This window comes from Taeniopygia guttata, chromosome 3 (genome assembly GCF_048771995.1).
Source record: "Taeniopygia guttata chromosome 3, bTaeGut7.mat, whole genome shotgun sequence".
NCBI lineage: Eukaryota > Metazoa > Chordata > Aves > Passeriformes > Estrildidae > Taeniopygia > Taeniopygia guttata.
In genome coordinates this window covers 68,124,086-68,144,816 of record NC_133027.1, presented here as the reverse complement: position 1 = coordinate 68,144,816, position 20,731 = coordinate 68,124,086, and the positions used below count along the sequence as shown (strand labels likewise).

At 44.8% G+C, this 20,731-nt stretch overlaps 1 protein-coding gene across 2 annotated transcripts; it reads left to right on the top strand.

Annotated features, from left to right (window-relative positions):
• The first annotated feature begins 38 nt into the window (after nucleotides 1-38).
• ZC3H12D (zinc finger CCCH-type containing 12D) lies at nucleotides 39-19,796 on the top strand. 2 transcript variants are annotated; one of them, XM_002193287.6, is made up of 6 exons: nucleotides 39-6,544; nucleotides 10,405-10,844; nucleotides 13,448-13,587; nucleotides 14,605-14,839; nucleotides 15,482-15,588; nucleotides 16,267-19,796. In XM_002193287.6, exons 2-6 carry the CDS (start codon nucleotides 10,474-10,476, stop codon nucleotides 17,235-17,237), a joined length of 1,824 nt encoding a protein of 607 aa, XP_002193323.6. In that variant the 5' UTR covers nucleotides 39-6,544; nucleotides 10,405-10,473; the 3' UTR covers nucleotides 17,238-19,796. The 2 variants fall into 2 exon arrangements, with proteins under 2 accessions (XP_002193323.6, XP_041571149.2); XM_041715215.2 differs by having other exon boundaries at nucleotides 39-10,844.
• Nucleotides 19,797-20,731: the final 935 nt, after the last annotated feature.

Here is a 20,731-nt window from a genome sequence, read left to right as displayed (position 1 = left end):
AATTCTGAAATTCAAGATGAATTGCTGCAAATTGCTCTGCCCTGGAGTGCTTGTGCCTGGATAGAGTATTTCAATGGAATGTGAAGAAAAATAGCTTCTTACTGATTCTATGGGAAGGCAGACTTTTCAGGAACATAATCACTGAAACTATCCCGTGGCAGAAAATTCTGACTAGGCAGGCCTAGGGATGGCTGTAATCGCCGGGCCTAAGCTGAGCAGGGATACTGAGGGTATTTAATACAGAAATGTACTTTTCAACAACATCTGCCCTGTCTTTGCTTTGTTAAAAACAAAGCTGGAGTCTAACATCTTTGGCGCTTGTGGTAATTAGAAAACAGAACAAGAAAACCCCACCTTCCTGTAATGCTGAAAATAACATAGAAAATGCTGTTGCAGAAGCATTGGTTTCTTCACTTTGACATAGCTGAGGCCTGTTTGAAGGGGAATGCCTCATGCTTTGAGGCTCTTTGTTCCTTCCTTAGTTGAAAGCTTAGAAACCAGCTCCTCAAAATTTTCTGTTGGATTCCTTTACTTGCAACAGCTTAAAAGTGTGATGTAGACTCTAAATTGTTTTATTCTATGGATTTGAGTAAGTTTGAGACCTATTTTGATGTCACACATTATAGTTCCTTTAGTTCTTTGTAGTCTTGAGCTTGAGTCCAAGATTTAAAGTGAGCTTGACCAAATACAGGAAATGTACTTGGCTAAGAAGCTGCCTTTTGATGGAGCTCTTACTTGTGTCCTTCAAAGCATAGAATCAGAAATCTTTTGTGCCCTTCAAAGTGTAGAACTAGGGCTTCCACAACTGTCTCCTGGCAAAACATTTCTTGCTGCCTGAGACCCTACAGGGGCCGGGGCCATTCTTGCAGAGTCTGAGTGAGAGCCCTCTGTCCCAGAGGAGAGGTAAACAGGAAACCTGTTCCTGGTAGTCTTCTGGGGAATCTGGGGCTGAGGACTGCTCACTTTTCCTGTCAAGAAAATTTCTGCCTTCTGTCTGAGCATAGGAAGATTCCAAGGAACTGTATTAAGTCAGGTTATGATGCCTTTGGAGTAGTGCTACAGAGGCAGTAGGTTGTCTCAAGCTCTTCCTGCTCTTGGCCTGCTCTGTTAAAGAAACAAGGATTGCGCTGTTGTCCTGTTCTCAGTACTGCTGTCCTTCTCCACACATTTTTAACTTGGAAGAAGCGCTGGCCAGATTTTACAAAGATGTGGAGATAGTGAGGCAATTGTATTCTTGCTTTCTTTAAGAAATGGCAGTCATAGAAACAAACTAAAGCTTCCAGCTGGGGAGAATGCTGGATTCTTGCTGAACATCACAGGTCCTCTTGTTGGAGAATTGTGACTTAACATCTCAGTTTCAGCAGCCATTCCTAGGCTTCAGCTAGCCCTCAACCACCTGTGGGACATACAAAACATACCAATGTTTAGAAACAAACACCCTATTTCAGGTGAATGTGCTTGCTTTTCTGCAGCAGAAATTACTTTTCTTTGCAGCAGATTAATGCTTAAGAGGTGAAAATTTAAATGAGTAGTATATGGAAGTAAATAGTCCATTTTCGTTGTTGGGCAAAGAGTCTTCAGAATTAAGGGTTAAAAAGTCAGGACATCCAAAAGGTTTCAAGTTTCTGCTTTTCAATATGCCTTGGTGCTGTTAAAAATACACAGTGTCTTCAGATTAGTGAAATTACCTGTTTATATTTTTTAAGAGGAAGCTTTGTAGGTGTTCAAAAATAAGGTGATATTAATAGGTGATTAAATGACAGTATAAAAGCTCCCAATTTGGGGGCAAGTACTTAATTTTAGGGCTGCATTTCTAGTCTGGTCTGCTGACACTGGAAGGATCTCAGTTCACCTGGCACATAGATGGCAGAGCACTTGGGTTAGATGGGATTTACTCCTCCTGTCATTGGAAATTATGGTTGTGTACATGTGGTTCTTCTGAAAATGACACAAACAAACTGAAACCACAAATATTTTTTGCTGTTCCTGTCCAGCCAGATGTATTGGAGTGGACAAGAGTTTTTATTTGTGAGTTGAAGAGTTGACTTGTTATAGCCTAATGAGAAGTCACACTTTCCTATCATTTCCTTTTCGTCAATACTGTCTCCAAACTCAGTTTCACTATTGTCGTTTGGTGCTTGTGGTAGTTGAAAAACAACCGAAAAATCCACCTTCTTCTATAATGTTGAAAATAGAATTTTCAACAAATGATATTTTCAATATTATAGAAAGTGTAGCAGAAGCATCAATTTCTTCACTTTGACCTAGCTGATGCTTGTTTGAAGGGGAATACCTCATGCTTTAGGGCTCTTTGTTCAGTGGTTAAAGTCTTAAAAACCAGCTCCTCAAAGTTTTCTATTGCATTCCTTTACCTACAACAGCTTAAAAATGTGATGTCAACTCTAAACTGTTTTATTCTATGGATTTGAGTAAGTTTGTGACTATCTGGCTGTCATGTGTTGTAGTTTCTTTAGTTCTCGGTAGATCTCTTGAGTTTGAGTCCAAGACTTTGAGTGGATTTGGCCAAAACCGTGTTATGAATAGGACCTGGTGGCAGAGCACTAAAGGCAAGTGGGAGGAGGGTAGGTTGCAACAGATCTCTCTAATCCCATGGACATCACACAAGTCAGTGGAAGTAGCATAAATGTTGTATCCAAGTAGTTGGCATTGCAGGATGGGAGTTAACCCAAACCCAGTCGTGGTCACCCTGTATTCTCTGGTGATAAAGCTCTACCTGCTTCCTTCCACTTGTCAAAAACACACCCAACCCTAACAACCACACAAACAAACCAAATTCCCCACCCCCCGCCACTCCCCTCATCATCTATTAGTTATTTGGGCAAGCATTTTAAAATTTCCAAGAAGTTTAGAATAATTTCTGATTCTGTTGCTGCTGTTATCTTTGTCCATCTCACCCTCCTGTAGCCTGATTTTTATCATGTAAAACTTGGATTTGTTAGTGACAGGATTGCAGGTTTTGCTTGTAAGCTTCCTGGAGTGTGGGTAATGTCTCTTCTGTCAGTCACCTGCTGCACACAGAAGACGTACAAGCAATTTGAAAAATGTTACATTACAGTCAGATTTATGTAAATACTTGCTACAGGGCAGTAATTTTTTGTAAAATGCTTGATCTGGCCACTGATGGAATGTGCTTTTTCTCTGAACAAGCCAGTGTCACCTTGGTTAAATGTGGTAGCTGTGTTAAAAGGTACAAGCAAACTCTATGTTGGTTTAGGTCTTACGTGTTTACAATGAATCATTGATGCTGAAAGACAGTTCCAAGAGCCTTCTGAAATCTTAACCTGAACAGCAGTAAACTTTTGAACTTGAAACTTGTTTGGGACTTTCTGACTCTGTAAAAGGTACTTTTTTATTTTAAGCCCAGTGGAAAACAACTTGAGTCATAGCAGTATCTTGTTATATAAAAGGAGGAAAAATAGATATTTTAGGCCAACCAAGTAGGGATTCTGCTACATCAGAGATTATGGATGGGGTTTCAATTTTCCAAGAAGTTCCCATTGTTTGCATGATTGAAATTGATTTTCTTATTATTTGTTCTTTCTGTTCTGTGACCAGATGCAGTGCTTGCTACAGTGGCATAGTTTTGGGGAGGTAGGAAAGGTGGTCATTTTGGCAAGCATGTAGAAATGCCTCTTCTAAAGATAGTGGCTTTCTGCCGGTATGAATACTGGATTACCTGTCCGTAACTGAGCTGGGACTCTAGTAGGACCTGCTAAGTTAGTGATGTATGCTTTTGGGGTGAACTCCTGTCTCCAAGTCAAAATTTTCAGTGTCTCCAACAGGGAAAGAATTTCACTGGCAGAAATTCATCCAAATTTTGCCTAATAGTAAAAAATCATAATTAAAATCAGGAGCGTAGCTTATACTGTTGAGAGAGCTTGGCCTGAGGGTCTGATCTGTGCCTTCCTGAAGGGAGTAGGGGAATACTCTCACTTGAGTTAGGATGGAGAATATATTAGTTCCACAACCATTAAAAATATTCCTGGCAATAGACCTACATTTGATTTAGCACTGTGTTCTGCTGGTTAGGGACTAAAGAATTTTCACTGTGTTGCTATGGCCATGTGTTTGTTTGGCACACAGCAGGTGAACTTTTCAGATGAGGAAGAGAGTGATAATGCCTTTCTCTTGTGCTGATGCAATAGTGACTGTTTCCCTTAGCAAAGCAAATACCTCACTGAGGTCTGTAGACCAAAGCACCTGAGGTGTTCCAAGTTTCAAGAGATTGGTTTTTCCATGCAGGAGCCTAACACCATCAGGAAAGTGCTTTTGTACAAGGAGCCTTCTTCAAAGTCATGCTTGGTCATCTCTGTAGCCTCCAGGAGCTGCTGCAGCAAGGCTGCCTGACTTTGAGGTTGGCAGTGATTCTTTCTGGTGAGTGTCTAGTTGTTTCACAAACCAGTAAATCTTCAGTCCTCAGCACTGAAACATCCATTAGTGGGGCGATCTTCCCCTCTGAAAACTTCTCCTACTGCAGCTGTTTCCTTCTTGAACATAACAATGGCCTTGAGCAGCAATAAATCTGTGCTGGGAAAAATTCAGCGTGCTTGTCAGCACAAGGGAGCACAGCAGAGAAAGGAAATGTCTATGAAACCACAGTCTTTGGTGCTCAAACGTGAGTCTAGGCTCTCACAAAAGGGTGTGAAGCCGTCGGAAAAGTTAAATATGCTCCTTTATTTCTCATGGTCTTCTCTGTGGTAGCTGGTGATCACCTAGGTAAAATTTCAGAAATTGCCTAAAGGTCTTCCTGGCGGCCTGTGATTTGAATGATGTTGAAGTCTTTTTTGCTCATGGCTTTTTACAGTAGATGGACATGGTCACTTCAATAGAAATGAGATTTCTTTTATCTAATTGGCTTTTCTTTTTATAGTCTCCGATTTATTCCTATTTAGGTAGTAAAACCCCAATTTTACTGAGAAGTAGGGGTTAAAACAATACCACACAATGTAGGTGCTTTCTTCTGTTGCCTGCTTGGGTTATAAATAATGCAGCAACTTTCTTTCCAGTAGTACTGCTACTTGGTGGTCTTGTGATGAGATGTGTGGCATTGTGAAAGCTTAAATGGAGCAGAGAAGATCCCTCCTCTCCAGGGATATTTGGTTGGACTTGATGATCTCAAAGGTCTTTTCCATCCTGTGATTCTGAGTCCAAGGAGTGAGGAGTCAAAGGTTGTTCTGCTCTCACAGCTGTTCTGGGCAGCAGGGAGCTGACACGTTTCTTTAGTTGTGGCCCTACAAACACTTCCCTGTTTCTGCAGCCTTAACCTGCCCAGCACTTTGTGGCTTAGAGGAAGCGTTGTGCCAGAGGTAGGATGGAGGAGGCTGTGTCCTGCCCCTTTATCCTGTCCCTGCCTGAGCACTGCTTTACACAGCAGCAAGGCATCCTGGTTCCCAAAGAGTTTCCAGGAGCCTGGGTGTGATGTAAAGGTGTAACCATCACTTGGAAGAAGCGACAGTGAGGCTTGCAGCAACCAGCAAACACTCTGGGTTAAACAGGATACCACTACAAAGGGGTTGACCACCCTGCTTACTCCCACAAATTATGCAGGTAGTAGGATTTCTAACTGGAAAAGGTCAACCCTGCTCTGGTGTGTTGCCTTGTGACAAGTGGCAGAGGTTCTCTCCTTCCACAGCACAGCACGCCAGTTGTCCCTCAGGGCAGAGGGCACTGCACATGCAAGAGATGTCTGAAGCATCCAAAAGGTCCCAGAGGCTGACCCCTCTTAGAGTCTCCAACCCTTCCTGCTGCCTAAAATTGGATTTGGGGTGTATTTCTTTGCAGTGAGGTAAGGAAAAAGCAGAGGGAAACCTCAGGTTTCCATGAAGAAGTGCCTGTCAGACTTCTGTGGACAGGTTGAGCATCTCTGAAGCAGTCTTTCAACTGAGGCACCAGCGGGCTAGAGGGGGTTGTTTGGATTTAGATGTTTCATTGTGGTGTAACATTTTGATGGTTCATTGTAGTGTCTCAGAGCAGGTTCCTTCAGACATGGAAATGTTTGAATGAGGCTTTGCAGTATCAGGTGCTAAGCAAAATGTTGATTTTAAAAGTATTTTTCCCACATTTCCTCGGAGGTCAGGAGTTTGCCGGATGCATGGGAATGAGGCCGTGCTAACTTGGTACAGCAGCCCTGGTGGAAAACATTTCACTTGACCCAGAATTCATGTGCAATGTTCTCATTGCCCAATGTTCTGCATCCCTGCTGGAGTGAGTTTGACTAATTTTTGCCTGTGATTCAGAACAGACGTGTGTTGGGAACCTCTTTTTTTTTTTTTTCCCTTCTTAAAAATGAAGTGAAAGTTTATCAGCCTATGGTTATATGAGAGCATGGGCTGCCAAATGAGGAAGTAAAACCTTCCTATAAAATGAGTTCTGCCCACTGCACTTACTTGCCTCAGTTGACACCAGCCCTACCTCTAAATACAAGCTGGTGACTTCCTTGTCAGCCTGGTACTGCTCTGAATCCAGCTTCTGGCTGGGGGATGGTGGGACAGCGCTGCTGGGCCACAGAGAGAACAGCTGCCAGGTAAGTATGGAGCAAGAGTGGTTTCCTGTGGGCACAGCTCGCTCCCTGGGGAGTTTGGCTTTATTATTTTTTAGCAAACGGAGCAGGGAAGGTGGGGAAGAAAAAGGCAAATCTTTTCTTAGTCATCAAGACAACAAATGTCTGGTGTTGCTGTGAAGAGTTTATGAAGAGTTATGTGCATCTTCCATTTGTGAAAATAAAAATTCTTAGTTTTCTGAAGGTAGAGCAGCCCCACCACATGGCAGCGCTCAAATGGGCTGTCAGTCTTAGGTGGTTTGCAGTGTTATTGTCAGGGGTGAAGGAGGAAGAAGGGTGAAATGATCCCTCCCTGAGATGTGAGGAGCAAATCTACGGTGGCAGGGAGATGTAGCTGTGCTCCTTGTGCTGCTTGGCATGCACGTGAACTTCAGAGAAGAACTTACCCTGCTCTGCCTTGACCAATGCCAGGTCTGGGGCTGTGCCCCCTCTGCCTCTGCTTGGGCAGAACAGGCCTCTGAGGGGGCTCTGAAGAGCTCCAGCTCCCTGTGAGTCAAATTTCTCCTTGTGGTTCTGTGGCCTGAGGCTGCTGGAGGGGATGCTCTGACTGGTCGGGAGAGGAGCAAACACGTGGTGGAAGGAAATATTATTCTTTAAAGTCATTCAAGGTGTAGTAGTTGCCACCACTTCTCTGTTCTCTGGAAAAGTGTTGTCAAGTATAATTTTCTAATCTGAAAAATCTGAAAAAGAAAAATCCTTTGGTATCGAAGTATACCAAAGGCAGAAAACCATAAGAGATTTTTTGATTTTTTTTGTCAAAAGTACTCATTGAAACATTAACCTTCTAAAATGTTAAGATTGAAATAGAATTTTGGAAATCTGACTGAAGCCATTTCTTCTCTGTGTGTGTGTGTGTGTCTGTCTGTCTGTAAGAGGAGTCACAACAACACGGAGAGAGTGCTTTTTAAGATAGATCATAGGATGGGCACACCATTATCTGTGGATAAATTATTATATGAAATGAAAACACTTTGGCTTTCAGTGGTGAGAAAACAAAACCAGATTCCAGTGGGATCAGCTGAGATGAAGGGAAGGAAAGTGGCAGGAAGAAATCTAAGCAGTTTGCAAATGAAGGTCATAAAGTTTATAAATGGGATTTCATAGCCTGTTTGTGATAGCAGAAGCTGGACTCTGTAATACACAATTTCTCCTCTTGTCATGTTTTTTGTGCTGGTTATAAGCAGCCTGCTGACCTGCTGGACTTGGGCACACTCCTGAGTGTTTATTAATGTGTAAGCCAGGGATTTTATTGCATTTTAATTCCCCCTTGAGATGGCTGACCTCAGTGTTTTCTGTGACCAAGGCTTCCATCTCAGTTTTTCCAAATTATTCTCACTGTGATGAAAACCCTACAGTGACTGTATCACCCATTTATGGTGTTTGGCCACCCTGCAGCAGAAATCCAGTGGTTAACTTTGCAGAATTACCACATTGCTGGTGATGGCTGCTGCTGCATCACATCAACCCCAGGCAGCCATCCCATGCTCAGTTCAGCACTTCCCATGCTTACCAAGCCAAAGGGATTCACTGCTTGCACAGAGGAACCAAGCCTTGCAAAAATCAGCAGAATGTGCAGACATGGACCATGGGCTTGGTGCCTGGGATGGAGCTAGGGAAGTGTTGTGGTGAACAACTTTCATCCAGCACTTGCTCATGTGTGCTGGAAGCTGCAAGGTGGACATGGCCTCTGTCTCCTCTGCAGCTGGTAAAATTCTAAAGGATTGAACTGAACCTAATTTCAGGTGAAATCCAGGACAAACATCCATGCAACAAAATGTGATGCTAACAGAGGAAATTGTTCTGATAGTAAAAGGGGGGGGGGGGGGGAAGAAAAAAAAGAAAAAAGCATCAAAGTAGACAGAAGTACAGGTTTGAAAACAAAAGTAATGGCAGTTAAAATATGTGGTAGATATTTTCTTTTCAACCTGAAGACATATTAAGAAAAGTTTTAATTAACAGTAATTTATTTTGAAAAATCTCAGCATTTAAAAAAGGTCAAGTAGTACACTTCAGGTGTTTGGAGCCACTACTTGCATACCTGGGCGCAGGTTTTACTGTGGTACTAGCCCAGATGTGACTGCTTCTGCTTTATTTGGTTACATCAGTGTATTTCAGCTCAGACAGTAGCTGTTTCAAAGATGAGAAAACCTTTCAATAATGAAAAAAGCATTTTCATCTTTTGTCAATGAATTAAAAACAGGATTAGGTATAAAAATGGTTACAGAGTGCTCTGTGAGGAAAACAGTCACTGACTTAAATAAGCAATGCTTTAGTTTAGATGAAAAAATACACATGGTAACTGTTTTCCCCTTACAGTGATGGCATACTTCAAGTATGTATTATTTTATTGATGCTGTTTGTAATTTTTAACTGAGTGCCAAATTTCTCCCAGAGAATACCTGAAATTTATAAAGCTACATAGAAAAGCAAAGATCAGAGTTTCATGAGGTGAGGTTATAAGTAATTATCATGTTTTCCTGCTGAACTAATCAGTATTAAATGAACTGAACCCAGCATGGATTTCTTCCCCGCAGCCTGAGAGGGCTCTTATGCCTTTGGGAGGAGCTTCACTCTGAATCCTCTCCCAGCTGCTTGTTTCCAGTGCCTCCATGCTGCCTTCTATATGGTTTCAGCTTCTGGCTTCTGGAGTGGCCCACTGCTGGGCAGAGATTGTCTGGCAGGCTGGGAAGGGGAGCTGGTGGTGGAATGTGGTTCTGGCTCCAGGCTCAGCACAGAGGGGTTTGTTTGGCCAGTTAATTCTGCATCTGACCACAGTCAGCCAAGGGAAGACATCCCTTACATCCCTCATGTGGGTAGAAGAGCCAGCCACAGCTTTCAAGCAGGTAGCATCAATAATTGCAGTGATGTGGCAAGAGGTGCTTCAGTGCAAGCAAGCCAACAGTGACTGAAGGTGTTTGGCTTGACAGATGAGTGGTCACCGTGTATGTTCTTCCATGTCATGCTTGTTGGGCTTGGGCAGCTCTGGGTATCCCTGACTGTGCTGCCCATCACCTTCATTCACTGGGTAGGCCAGAAGTCTATGTGGTGCAGTTCTGGAGAATATGAAGTAGCTTTTTGCTACTTTTGCACACTCATTTCTGAATTACCTTGACAATAAACATAAGTGAAATTGAAACCGCTTTCTGGATCACCTGCTTCAAGGCACCATCCTGACAGCTTTCAAAAAAACAAGTTTCTTCTCTGAAAATAAAAGTCTCACTGAAACAGCAAGTAACAGGAAAGAGTAGCCAGGCATCATTAGAACTGATGAGTGACATAATTTCAGAATTTATGTCTGTGTACACACAGATGGATACATAGTAGGAAAGAGAAAACTATAAAAAAAAATCTGTTTCCAGATACTTTGCAAACAACATCTTTCCTTAAATCACTGGATGAAATTTGCTATACTTCTTAAGTTGCTATGGCATCTGAGCCTGTCCAGTAAAGCTTGACAGATATTTATCTCGGGCCGAGAAACCTCAAAGCAAATTGAAAATCCCCTTTGTGTCATTTCCTGTGAGATAAGTCTGCAGAACCAACTCACGCATGCAGCCTGTCTGCGTACAGACACCCTGGCACAGCTCACCAAGTAAAGTGACACCTGTCTGACATAATGTTTGGAGAGTGACGAACATTGCATGGGACACTCTGGTGCTTTTATAATTAAGAGCGGACCAGAATGCTGAGAGAAGACTGGACAGTGTCCTCAGAGAGAAGACAGCTAATCTGGTCCCTGCTGTGCACTAGGCAAGAATTGAGATGATTGCATCTTCTTCCTTAATGCTTTTGTTTTGTTGTTGCTAATCTTTCTCTCCCTGAAGCTGATGCCTGTTCGACACAGCTGGGAAGACAGGATCATCGGGTTTAAAGGAACATAAAAGCCTGCTAAAATGGCACTGGCCAGTTCAATTTCTAGCAAAGCAGCACCACCACACTCCAAAAAAGTTTCTGCAGCAGGGGTGGAAGTGCATCAGAGCAAGATGGATTTTTTCTGCAAGCTGGGCTATGGTAAGCAGGACATCTGCAAAGTGCTGGAGAACCTGGGCCAAGAGGCCCTGGAGGATGATGTGCTGAAAGAACTGATTCGGATGGGGAGCAAACCTCAGGCTCTGGAGAACCAGGCTCAGCCTTCCCAGCTAAAGCTGGTTGCCCGTGGATCGTGTAGCACCACCCCAGGGCTGAAGTGGCTGGGAGAAGATGAAAGCGATTCTTCCGATTCCTTGAGGCCCATTGTGATCGATGGCAGCAACGTCGCAATGAGGTAAGCTCCGTTTCCTGAAGGCTTCTCTCTCCCTCTGAAGCTTTTGACTTTTAAAACTGATGTCTTGAAGTGGGTTTTTCCTTCAGGTGAGAGGTGCATTGATGCATTTGATGTATGAACAATTGCTTATTCCTGTTCTTTGGCTGATGCACAGCTGATGCACGACCTGGTGCCGTGATACCCGAATATGACATCACATGCAATTAATTACTGGCTCACTCTGCATTCTGACCTTCTATAAGGCAACCTCTGTCCACTGTTTATGGCAGTGTCTCTTCCTTGGAGCTCACCAGTAAACTACCCCCCATTTCCAAATAGGCACCTAAGATTTCCAAACCTGAGATGTTTCCAGGGAAAATCTGATGAACAGATAGACAGACCACCCACCTAATCTAAGGAGAGGGGAAATAGTCAGGTGACTGTGGTTTCTAACAATACCACCGTTTTACTGCTTTGTCTTGCAAGTAAACTCCAAAAGTAAACAAAAGCCAAACCAAAAACCAACAAAAATTATACAAGCTAGGAACATTTCCTGGTTTATATAATTTTTGTTGGTTTTCTATTTGGCTTCTGTTTTAGGTAAATATCAGGGAATTGATAGTTGAATTGTATTGAATAGATTCATTTCCTCCTTAGTCATTCTGTTTCTGGGAAATGTTGCATCAACCCATGCTGGCCAATGACATTTCCTGAGCAATGCCCTGGCACTGTGAAAGCGCTCTTGCAGATGGGGAGCCTGGGCCATCCCTGTGGATGGGGTGTCCAAGATGGCAGTGAGTTGGCCTCTGTTTATGCAAGCAGTACAGAGCCAAGAGTCCAGGATTCACTGGCTATCCATCTCTTTTCTCTGGTAACTTCCCTGTCCATTCAGCAGGGCCAAGCTCATCCCTGCAGGCTGAGGGGGGCAAAGGAAGGCTTCCTCCTTGTGTTAGCCATCCTGTGAGATGAGATGAGACCATATCCCCTCTGGTTGGAGAGAAAAGTGGCCAAGCACATCCAGAGCAACCGGAGACTAAGCAAATTATGCCATCTTGTGGGTGAAGGGAGAAATCCCAGACAAAACCAAGTGGTTCCCTGCTCAAGACAGCTCACTAGGAGTGGGAAATACACAACAGAGCAAAATGGTTTGGCCTTGTCTGGGCCATGAGCTTGGTAGCCAGGTGTTAGGATCTCCTGCCCTGCTTTGCCTCTTCCCCCAAGGCCCTCCTCAGGGTGTCTTTCTTGCCTCTGCAAAAGAACTGAGCACCCACTCAGGCAGTGTGGCTGAGCTGATCGCCCACCCTGTCATTGTGCCGGGGTCAGTGTTACCCATGGTGGGCCATGGGCTCTGTTCTCAGCTCTCCAGGCACAGCAGATTTAAGTTTCAGAAAAGCAAAGGTTTTACAGCTCTTTTCAGACATCCCAACCCATCTTGGTAATGAGTCTGTGGATGGTGGAGACCATTGATCTTGTCAGTTCAGTAGGTACTGAAAGGGCACAGCTGCTTTCCTCTCCTGGATGCCTTTCTAAGTGGTACTGAATGGCATTTGCTTTGGCTAGTGGGGTAGGCCTGGTCAGTGCTTTCAGTATCCTTTTTTAATTTTTCTTGTTTGTGACTGTCTGAGTGAGATTGGCAATATTATGCAGAAAGGTCAAAGTACAAGGATGAGCATTCTGTAGCTATTGTGAAGGCATTTGTCCACTTAGGACTTTGGGTGCAGTTTATTTGGTTTCCCTGTGCACGGGTAGTTAACTACCTTCCTTTACACATACACTGCACTGTAGTCAAAGTTTAGATAAGTGAATGCCAAGCCGTAGGAACTTTGAGGGAAGGTGGAACATTTAGAAGGATTGTTTTCCTTGAGGTTATTTTCTGTCTTATGCTGCATATTGAATTCTTCAGAACCCCCCTTGCTGGCACTTCTAGAACACTTGTCTTAGGGCTTTCCTACCTCTCTGTGCAATGAAGAAAATATTTATCAACTAGAGCAGGATAAAATTGGGCCTGAGGCACCTGTGGCCATCTCCACTCATGTCTTGTCCCTTTTTTGGTTCTCTATTATTTCCCATCCTGCCTCTTACAGTTTTTCTTCCCCTGTACTTTGTCTCATGTTTCCAAAAAGATCACCAGTGGAGTGCCCTGTGATCATACCTGCAGCCCCTTCAGACATTAAAATCTCTAATGGCCCTGTTACCACAGAAGAAAATTCCCACATTTTGTTTTTCACAGGAGCCTCATGGGTTTCTGCTTGTGCAGAAAGAAACTCTCACCCCTCAAACCTTTTTCAGACAAGGCACATGAAGAGTTTGACAAGGCCTAACATCTTCTTGGTACTTTAAAACTTAAGTCCATCCAGGTACAGATGGAAGGATTAGGCTTGGGTCACATAAATGGGGGACAGGATACCTCTGTTTTTAAGTATCCAAACTGTTTCAGATAAATCTTTGGTCTGCTGGAGGAGGTGTTTGGATCTGTCCAACCAGGACACCCTGCCAGTTGTTTTCTTGGAAACTGGTGAATGACACAAAAGCTGTTTATTTTGTCTTTTGATTACTGGCTCAGTTAAAGAGAGCTCTGAGCTTCATGAAAGCTTTGCCTCATCATCCTCTCTCTTTCTTTATAGTCATGGAAACAAGGAGGTGTTCTCCTGCTGGGGGATCCAGCTGGCAGTGGATTGGTTTCGAGAGAGGGGGCACACTTACATCAAGGTTTTTGTCCCACTCTGGAGAAAGGAACCCCCTCGACAAGACAGCCCCATTGCAGGTAGGTCACCATCCTGGGTGTAATTTGGCAGCCATTAGGTGCAGTTTGGAGACAGAGGGGGTGTGAAGAACCCAGTACAGGTTTTTTTTCCCTGCAAAGACAAGCACAGTGCAAGTTGTGTATCACACTTCCCTCCCTTGAATGAGTCATTAATTCATTGCCCCATTCAGTGCTCCTGGCTAGCAGCTAAAAATGCTTACAAGGCTTTGTTACACTGCTTTAAGCCTTCTGCTTAACAAGCACAAGGTGCTGCCAAGCTGAGTTAAAGAAGGAGTTTGTCAGCTTGCAATGAGTCTGTGGAGCCTTTGAGGCCTGCCAGGAGACAGTGATGTTCATTACTGCATGACTGTTTTCTGTCAGCCTGCTGCCCAACACAAAGGGTGCATGGGTTCCCCATCCAGGAGAAGAAAATGCATCAGCAAAAGTCTGTGCAGAGAAGTGAGACTCAGTTTGTCGGGAAATACTTTGTCTGGAAATCAGCCAGGTTTGTGCCAGAAGCTTGGTGTCTGCAGATGAGGTGGATCTATCTACCTGCAGAGAAGGAGTGGCAAGAGGTCAGAGTGTCCTCAACAGCAGCAAAAGAAGTTTATTTATGTCTTTTATCACACACATTTTATCTCCCCATGCAAAGCTTACATCAGGGCTGGTTGTGAGCCTTCTGGCACCTAGCAGGGCAAAAAGGGCACTGCAGGGATTTAGTATCAGACTCTGGTGTAGAATTCAAGGCATTCTTTTACAGATAAGACTTGAAAATCAAAAAAGGGTAATGGGTTTTTTTTAGTAAAAAAAAAAAATTACAGGTTAGGTAAAAAACCTCTTCATAAAAGACCTAATTTTAAAGTTGCCAAATAACCACCAGATACCACTGCATCTGAAAATTGCACCATGCCTTTCCTAAAGTGCTGAAATATCTTTAGATTCCTGTAGGTTTCTAGCAGACATTTGTGACATGGTCATAATTAATTAATTCGTGTCTCTTTTATTTTTGCTTTCCTCATCTGCCAATCCCCCCACCAGATCAGCACATCCTTGAGGAGCTGGAAAAGCAATCCATCCTGGTCTACACACCCTCTCGGAAGGTGAAAGGCAAGCGGGTGGTTTGCTACGATGATCGCTACATAGTGAAAGTTGCTTACGAGAAAGACGGAGTCATTGTGTCCAATGACCACTACCGGGATCTCCAAAATGAAAACCCCGAGTGGAAATGGTTCATTGAGCAGCGACTACTCATGTACTCTTTTGTCAGTAACAGGTAAGAGATGACAGTGTTACAGAACCTAGAATTTGAATGTTATGGGCCAAGTCACCTCCAGCATCAGAGTACCTCCCATCTGTTGCAGAACACGAGAGCCTTTTCATGAAAGGAATTTACTGCAGCTTTTCTTATCTCGTTTCTTGAGCGTCCTACTCCCTCAGCTTTGGTCTTAAAACTTTCCATGCCACTCTTCTATGAACTTTACTACTTGAATGGCAGCATTACTGACCAGATTTGCTTCTTTCCAATCCAAGTTGTGATGTTGAACTGAGGGCTGGTATCTTTTAATTTCTATTTCCTGTAAGAAGCAGAATTAAATCCATGAGAGGAGGCTGGCTGGCAGTATTTTTAATTCCTCTGCATGACAAAATAGGACTTTTCCCTGTGTTTCTGCAGTCGTAGCTTGCTAAAAGAGACAAGAATCTGGTCTCTCTGGCCCTTCACCATCCCTGCTGAGAGAAGGTTTTCATTCTGGCACTTGCACCAAGCCTGCGAGGCTGAGCTGAGTGCTCCTCAGTGTGTTCATACTAACCTCCTGAGTTTCCTAATAGCTGAGCTGTCCAGGGGCAATGCACTTCCCTGAGACATCCAGTGTGCACAGACATGTGCTTACATCCATGGCTTCTTTTACTTTTCCAGGTTTATGCCTCCCGATGATCCATTAGGCCGGCATGGACCCAACTTAAGTAACTTCCTCAGCAAAAAGCCAGTGCTTCCTGAAAAAAAATGGCAGCCTTGTCCTTATGGTGGGTTTCTCCCCATGCTGTGAACTGCCCCCTGCTTCCCAGCAGTGCTCTCCCTCGGCTAGGGGCCACTGCCATGTGCTGTCCTGCTCCGTGTGGCAGGCACTTGGCTTGGGGTTGCTCAAAGGTGTGATGCTTTTTCCCCTCCTGCTTGAGTGGCTTCAGCCTCAGCAAAGGCAGCAGATGTTTTTTGGGCCCCTCCACCCTTGCCTGCACACAGCACCCACGGGCACTGTGGCTGTGCTGGCTGTCCTGCCCACACACACTTCTCACTTGGTGGAGTGGATTTTGCTGCAGCACTAGGGAATGGCCATCCAAACACCTTCCTTCTCTCCCCTCCCACCAGCCCCCTAGCAATGTGCAGGTTTCTCAGAGGTAAATCATTATGCCATTTTTAAAGCAACCTTTCGTAGCAGCAGGCCTCCCAGCCCACCGAGTGCAGGAACTGAAACATGAATATCAGACACTTCCAAAATAGCAAAGACTTCCTTTCGCTGCTGCTTCACCCTGCTATTCATATCAGCAATATTTAAATCTGGAGTCAATAGTACTGAGTTTGAAAACAGTACTTCCTCTTTTTTCTGTGTTCACCACACCCAGTGCTGGGGAGAAGCGATGTGTGCATTAATTGATGTCGGTGCTAGTGACAACTTCCTGTCTGATTTGTTTTTATCCTTTCAGGTAAAAAATGCACCTATGGCAATAAATGCAAATTTTACCACCCCGAGAAGCAACGTCACGCTCAGCTTTCAGTTGCCGATGAGCTCAGGGCCAAAACAAAGGTCCCGTTAGCGCTGGGGAAAGAGGAGGAGAGGTGCCAGCGCTCCCCGTGCGATGCCTGCACAGCAACTCTGCGGGAAGCCAGAGGCTGCTCTGGGCCTTGCTGCTGCCCAGAGAGGGCCCCGGGGAGCTGCTCTGAGCACTCATTCTGTGCCTGGGCCAGCAGTCCTGGCTCTGACCTGCGGCTGGATCAGCGCTTGCCGCAGCCGGAGCCGCTGCTGGCCAAGATGTCAGCAGTGTCCATCAGTGAGGACACCTACGGCTGCAGCTGGTCCCTGTGCGCCTCTGGGGACAGGGGGGTCATGGACGGCCCTCAGCCCTGCTCTGACCTCAGGCACGAACTGTTCTCGCTCCATCAGCGCCAGGGCTCGGAGCGCTGCGGCTCTCCCGGGTGCCCCTTCCCGCGGCCGGGGCTCCCGCGGGCGCAAGGCGGGACGTGCCCAAGGCACGGCTGGGCTCGGCAGCGCCCTGCTGTGCCCGGAACAGCCCGGGGGAGCCGCTCCTTCCCCGGCGGTGCTCAGCACGAACAGGCCCTGGAGACGCCGCAGCCCCTTTTGCTGCAGCCCACAGCCCCGTCCCCGGCCGGGCTCCCCCCGCACGGCGAGCCCCGCATGCAGCGGCAGCAGCATCGCTGCTTCCCCGGCCCGGCCCCGGGGCAGCCCGCGCCCTCCGATTCCAGCATCGGAACCGCCTTGTTCCAGAAGGCCCACGCCTACCCCAGTGCCTCTTACAGGGACTACTGGCCCACCCCTGCCCAGCAAATGAACATCCACAGGGAGCTGTGCTCCCCTTATCCTTACAGCGGGATGAGCCAGGTCATGACTTTGTACCCCAGGATCCAGGATAAGGGGACTGGAGCACCTCCCCTATGAAGACAGGCTCGGGAAGTTGGAGCTGCTCAGCCTGGAGACCTCATAGAGGTTGCATAGAGACCTCACAGAAACCTTCCAGTATCTGAAGAGAGCCTACAAGGAAGCCAGAGAGGGACACTTAATCAGGAACTCTAATGATAGTACACAGAGGAATGGCTTCAAACTGAAGTGGGGTAGATTTAGATTACATTTTAGGATGAAATTCTTAATTGTGTGGGTGGTGAGACACTAGAACAGGTTTCTCAGAGAAGTTGTGGATGCCCCATCCCTGGAAGTGTTTAAGGCCAGGTTGGGTGGAGCTCTGAGCAATCTGGTGTAGTAAAAGATGTCCCTGCCCATGCATGGCAGCAGGGGCGTTAGAACTGCATGATATTTTGGGTTCCTTCTGACTCAAACAATTCTGTGATTCTATGATATTGCCTGTTGGACTTCAATGATTCAAAGGCACAGAAACCTGTGAAACCTCCAGAGCAAACCATTCCCAATAATCACAAGTCTCAGAGCCAAGACGATGCTATTCTGAGGCTTAACTGAGTGTTTTTAGAGGGTGCTGTGGCAAGGATTACAGCTGCTCCAGGAATACAAGTACAAGCACCAAGTCAAGGCAAAGGCTGTCATCCATGGCACTGGGATTGCATTCCACCTCCCCTGAAAGAGAACAGGAGGGCTCAGGGTTACTGGGCTGTTGGCATTTGAACCTCACTAGTGCCTGGACCAAGGATGGCACAGATTTTCATTAACACCCTGAAACACTAGATGTGTTTTTAGAGCCCTAACCTATGGTTCAGCTTCTGTAAAACAACCATGCTCCCCAGTCCCCAGTGAAGGGCTCTCCCATGGCCTGCCTGTCACTGTCATTTGGCCTCTTCCCCTAGCACACGGCTGTGTTCTCTGCTAGAAGGCAGCTTTGGATTCCTGTCATTGCCTGATTCAAGCCCATTCCACAGTCAGTGAGCTTTCAAAGCTACATCTCCTGCTTCTAAAGCCATGCTGAGAGCACACAGAACCCCTAGCAGAGGGGCTGGAGGTGCACCAGAGCACCTGAAGGAGGACACATGTACATTTCTCAGAAAAGAGATGCACACAGCATAAATAAAATCAGGGAAGTTATCTTCAGTGTAAGTCCTGGTGTGGACTGAGGGGTCAGGGCTGGTAATTAAAAAAATCCAGAACTCCAGATCAAAAAGAGGAAAAAGAGGGGGGAAAAAATTTCAAAAGTCTCTCCTGTATAGAACAAGAAATCTATTGTTGACTTAATTCTTAATTACCAAATGTGGCTCCATAATGCAATTATACAGTAAACTATGTTCTGTTAGGACATGTTTGATTTTCAGTAAGCTGTAAAGCTGCTAATCTCTGCATTATTCCACCAAATGCTTCAGGTTATAATTCAAATAGTAAGGTTGATCCTGAAGGTTTTTTTGGCATTATACCAAAGTTTAAGTATGTCAGTATGACATGTTTTAAAAATGTTTTAACACATTATAAAATGTTTATCTATAACACATTGTTCTCAATAATATCTTCTTTATTTTCTGGGTTTTACTTAGGTGATGGGATTTTTTTGTTATTATTTTGTTTAGTTCTTGGTTTTGATTGCTTTGTTCCCCTATGCTTCAACATTCAGGTGGGATTTTCAAGCTCTCTGACCCTGCATTTCTCTGAAGTGCAGTGTTGTTAGTTCCAGGAAGGAATTAAACACGGTCCTCAATGAGAAGTTGGAATTCTATTGCTTGCACAAGGTGGCAGTAACTTACCCTTAGTGACATTATCACATGATGAATTTTTTGAAAGCGGTGACAGTTGGACCTGTTTCCCTCTGGAAAACACCAACAACTTTTTTGCTTATTGTTTTGATGATGGTGTTCAAAGAATCTGCAGAAACTAAGTATACTGTGTCTGTTCAATTTCTTATGCCCCCGTGGTTCGCTCCAAGAAACAGCAATTTGGATTTTGGAGGTATGACTTACGTTCACAGAACACGACAGTTTTTTCCATAAGTCCTATGGATTGTCGGAATGGCTTATAAATTTATCCACGACATATTACATAAGGATTAGAAGTTGTCTTACAACAAAACTATGGAAAAAAATTCTCCGTGATATGCCTCAAAAAATACTGGAGACAAAGTGTGACGCTGAGTGGAAAAATACCTTCCACCCACTCAAACAAAGCAAGTCCCAAATGGCAGCATCCAGAAAACACACACACAGCAATGGAGCAGGATGTAACTGTACATGCCAACATTCATCTTCATGTCTGGCATGCAGGTTACATGTTTCAATACACAAAGCATTTAAAAATCCACAGGAAAATTGGCACACTGCCTTTATATGGTGCCCTCGGCTTGCTGGAGATGTGCATGAACTTTTCTCCCTTTCCTTTGAGGATGCACAGAAATTTGGTGGTTGTTCAAAACTCTCTCAATGTTTAACTTTTTTTTTTTCCCTTTTAATTTCTGTCATATTTACTGAGGAATCTTTTTGTAAAATACATAGAATGTGCACTCTGCTTAGAAAGCGTCTGAGAAAATAAATCAGACTTTGGTGCTAAACAGAACTTGATTTCTCTTGGCTCTTGTGCTCACCAGAGGGTTTTTTCTCATGGGGATTTTGTTGGAAGGGCAGCTCAGCAGCACTGTGTCACTGCCTGAGAGGAACTCTGCTGCTGGCCAGGAGACCACAGAAAGCAGGGAGTGTTTCCCTGTTCCACCACAGCCCAGGCACACGGGGCTCAGGGGCTCCTGCTGCAGGGCCTTTTGCACTTCCAAAGCAGGGATTTCTATTTGCCTTAGTCAGCCCCTGGAGCAAGGGAAAGGGCTGCAGCGCTTGGACAGAGGGGTAAGAGGCTGTTGCTATTTGGTATCTCTGCTGAGATGCATTTGAGGCCAGCTCTCGCTGCCAAGTTGCAAATGAACCCATAAATCTTAACAGGCTCAGAAAGCCCTTGATGTTCTTTGCTTTTTGGTTGTCAAGACTCTTTTAGAAGAAGCTGGAAGCACTGAGAGCAATCTTCCAGGAGATGGGCTGCTTTCCCAAGGGAGATTTACAGAGTTGCCAAGTTCATTAAAAAAAAAAAAAAAAAAAAAAAAAAAAAAAAGGAAAAAAAGAGTCAGGGAAAAAAAAATCTTCTTCCTTTCTCTATACTCTGCCCTTTCCAAAAAGGCAGAAAGCCAGAGACACCCTCCCTTGCAAGGGGCTAGGGAAACTAAACACAAATATTTCACTGAGAAGCCTTGGGTCAGCCCTGCAATAACTCCTCAGCCTAAGAAGGGGTAAGGAGGGTGCTCTTTGCAGTCCTGGGCACCTCAACACACCTCCCACCACCTCTTCTAAAACACAGAAATCTCTCCTTTGCAGAACATGGATGACAAACCTACTAATGTGGTGAGCTGAGGTACTATAAGAATTAATGCCATAAAACAGCCTATAAGGTAGATAATCTTGCTGGGTCTCAACCACTTGTATTTGCCAATTATTCTGAGAAGTTTTGAT

What these genes read in the sequence shown, in the direction of transcription:
- ZC3H12D (XM_002193287.6), top strand. Translation starts at nt 10,474, where the DNA reads ATGGCACTGGCCAGTTCAATTTCTAGCAAAGCAGCACCACCACACTCC. An exon ending in ACAAGACAGCCCCATTGCAG is followed by an intron (nt 13,588 to 14,604) that starts GTAGGTCACCAT and finishes TCCCCCCACCAG; the next exon opens with ATCAGCACATCCTTGAGGAG. An exon ending in ATGGCAGCCTTGTCCTTATG is followed by an intron (nt 15,589 to 16,266) that starts GTGGGTTTCTCC and finishes TTATCCTTTCAG; the next exon opens with GTAAAAAATGCACCTATGGC.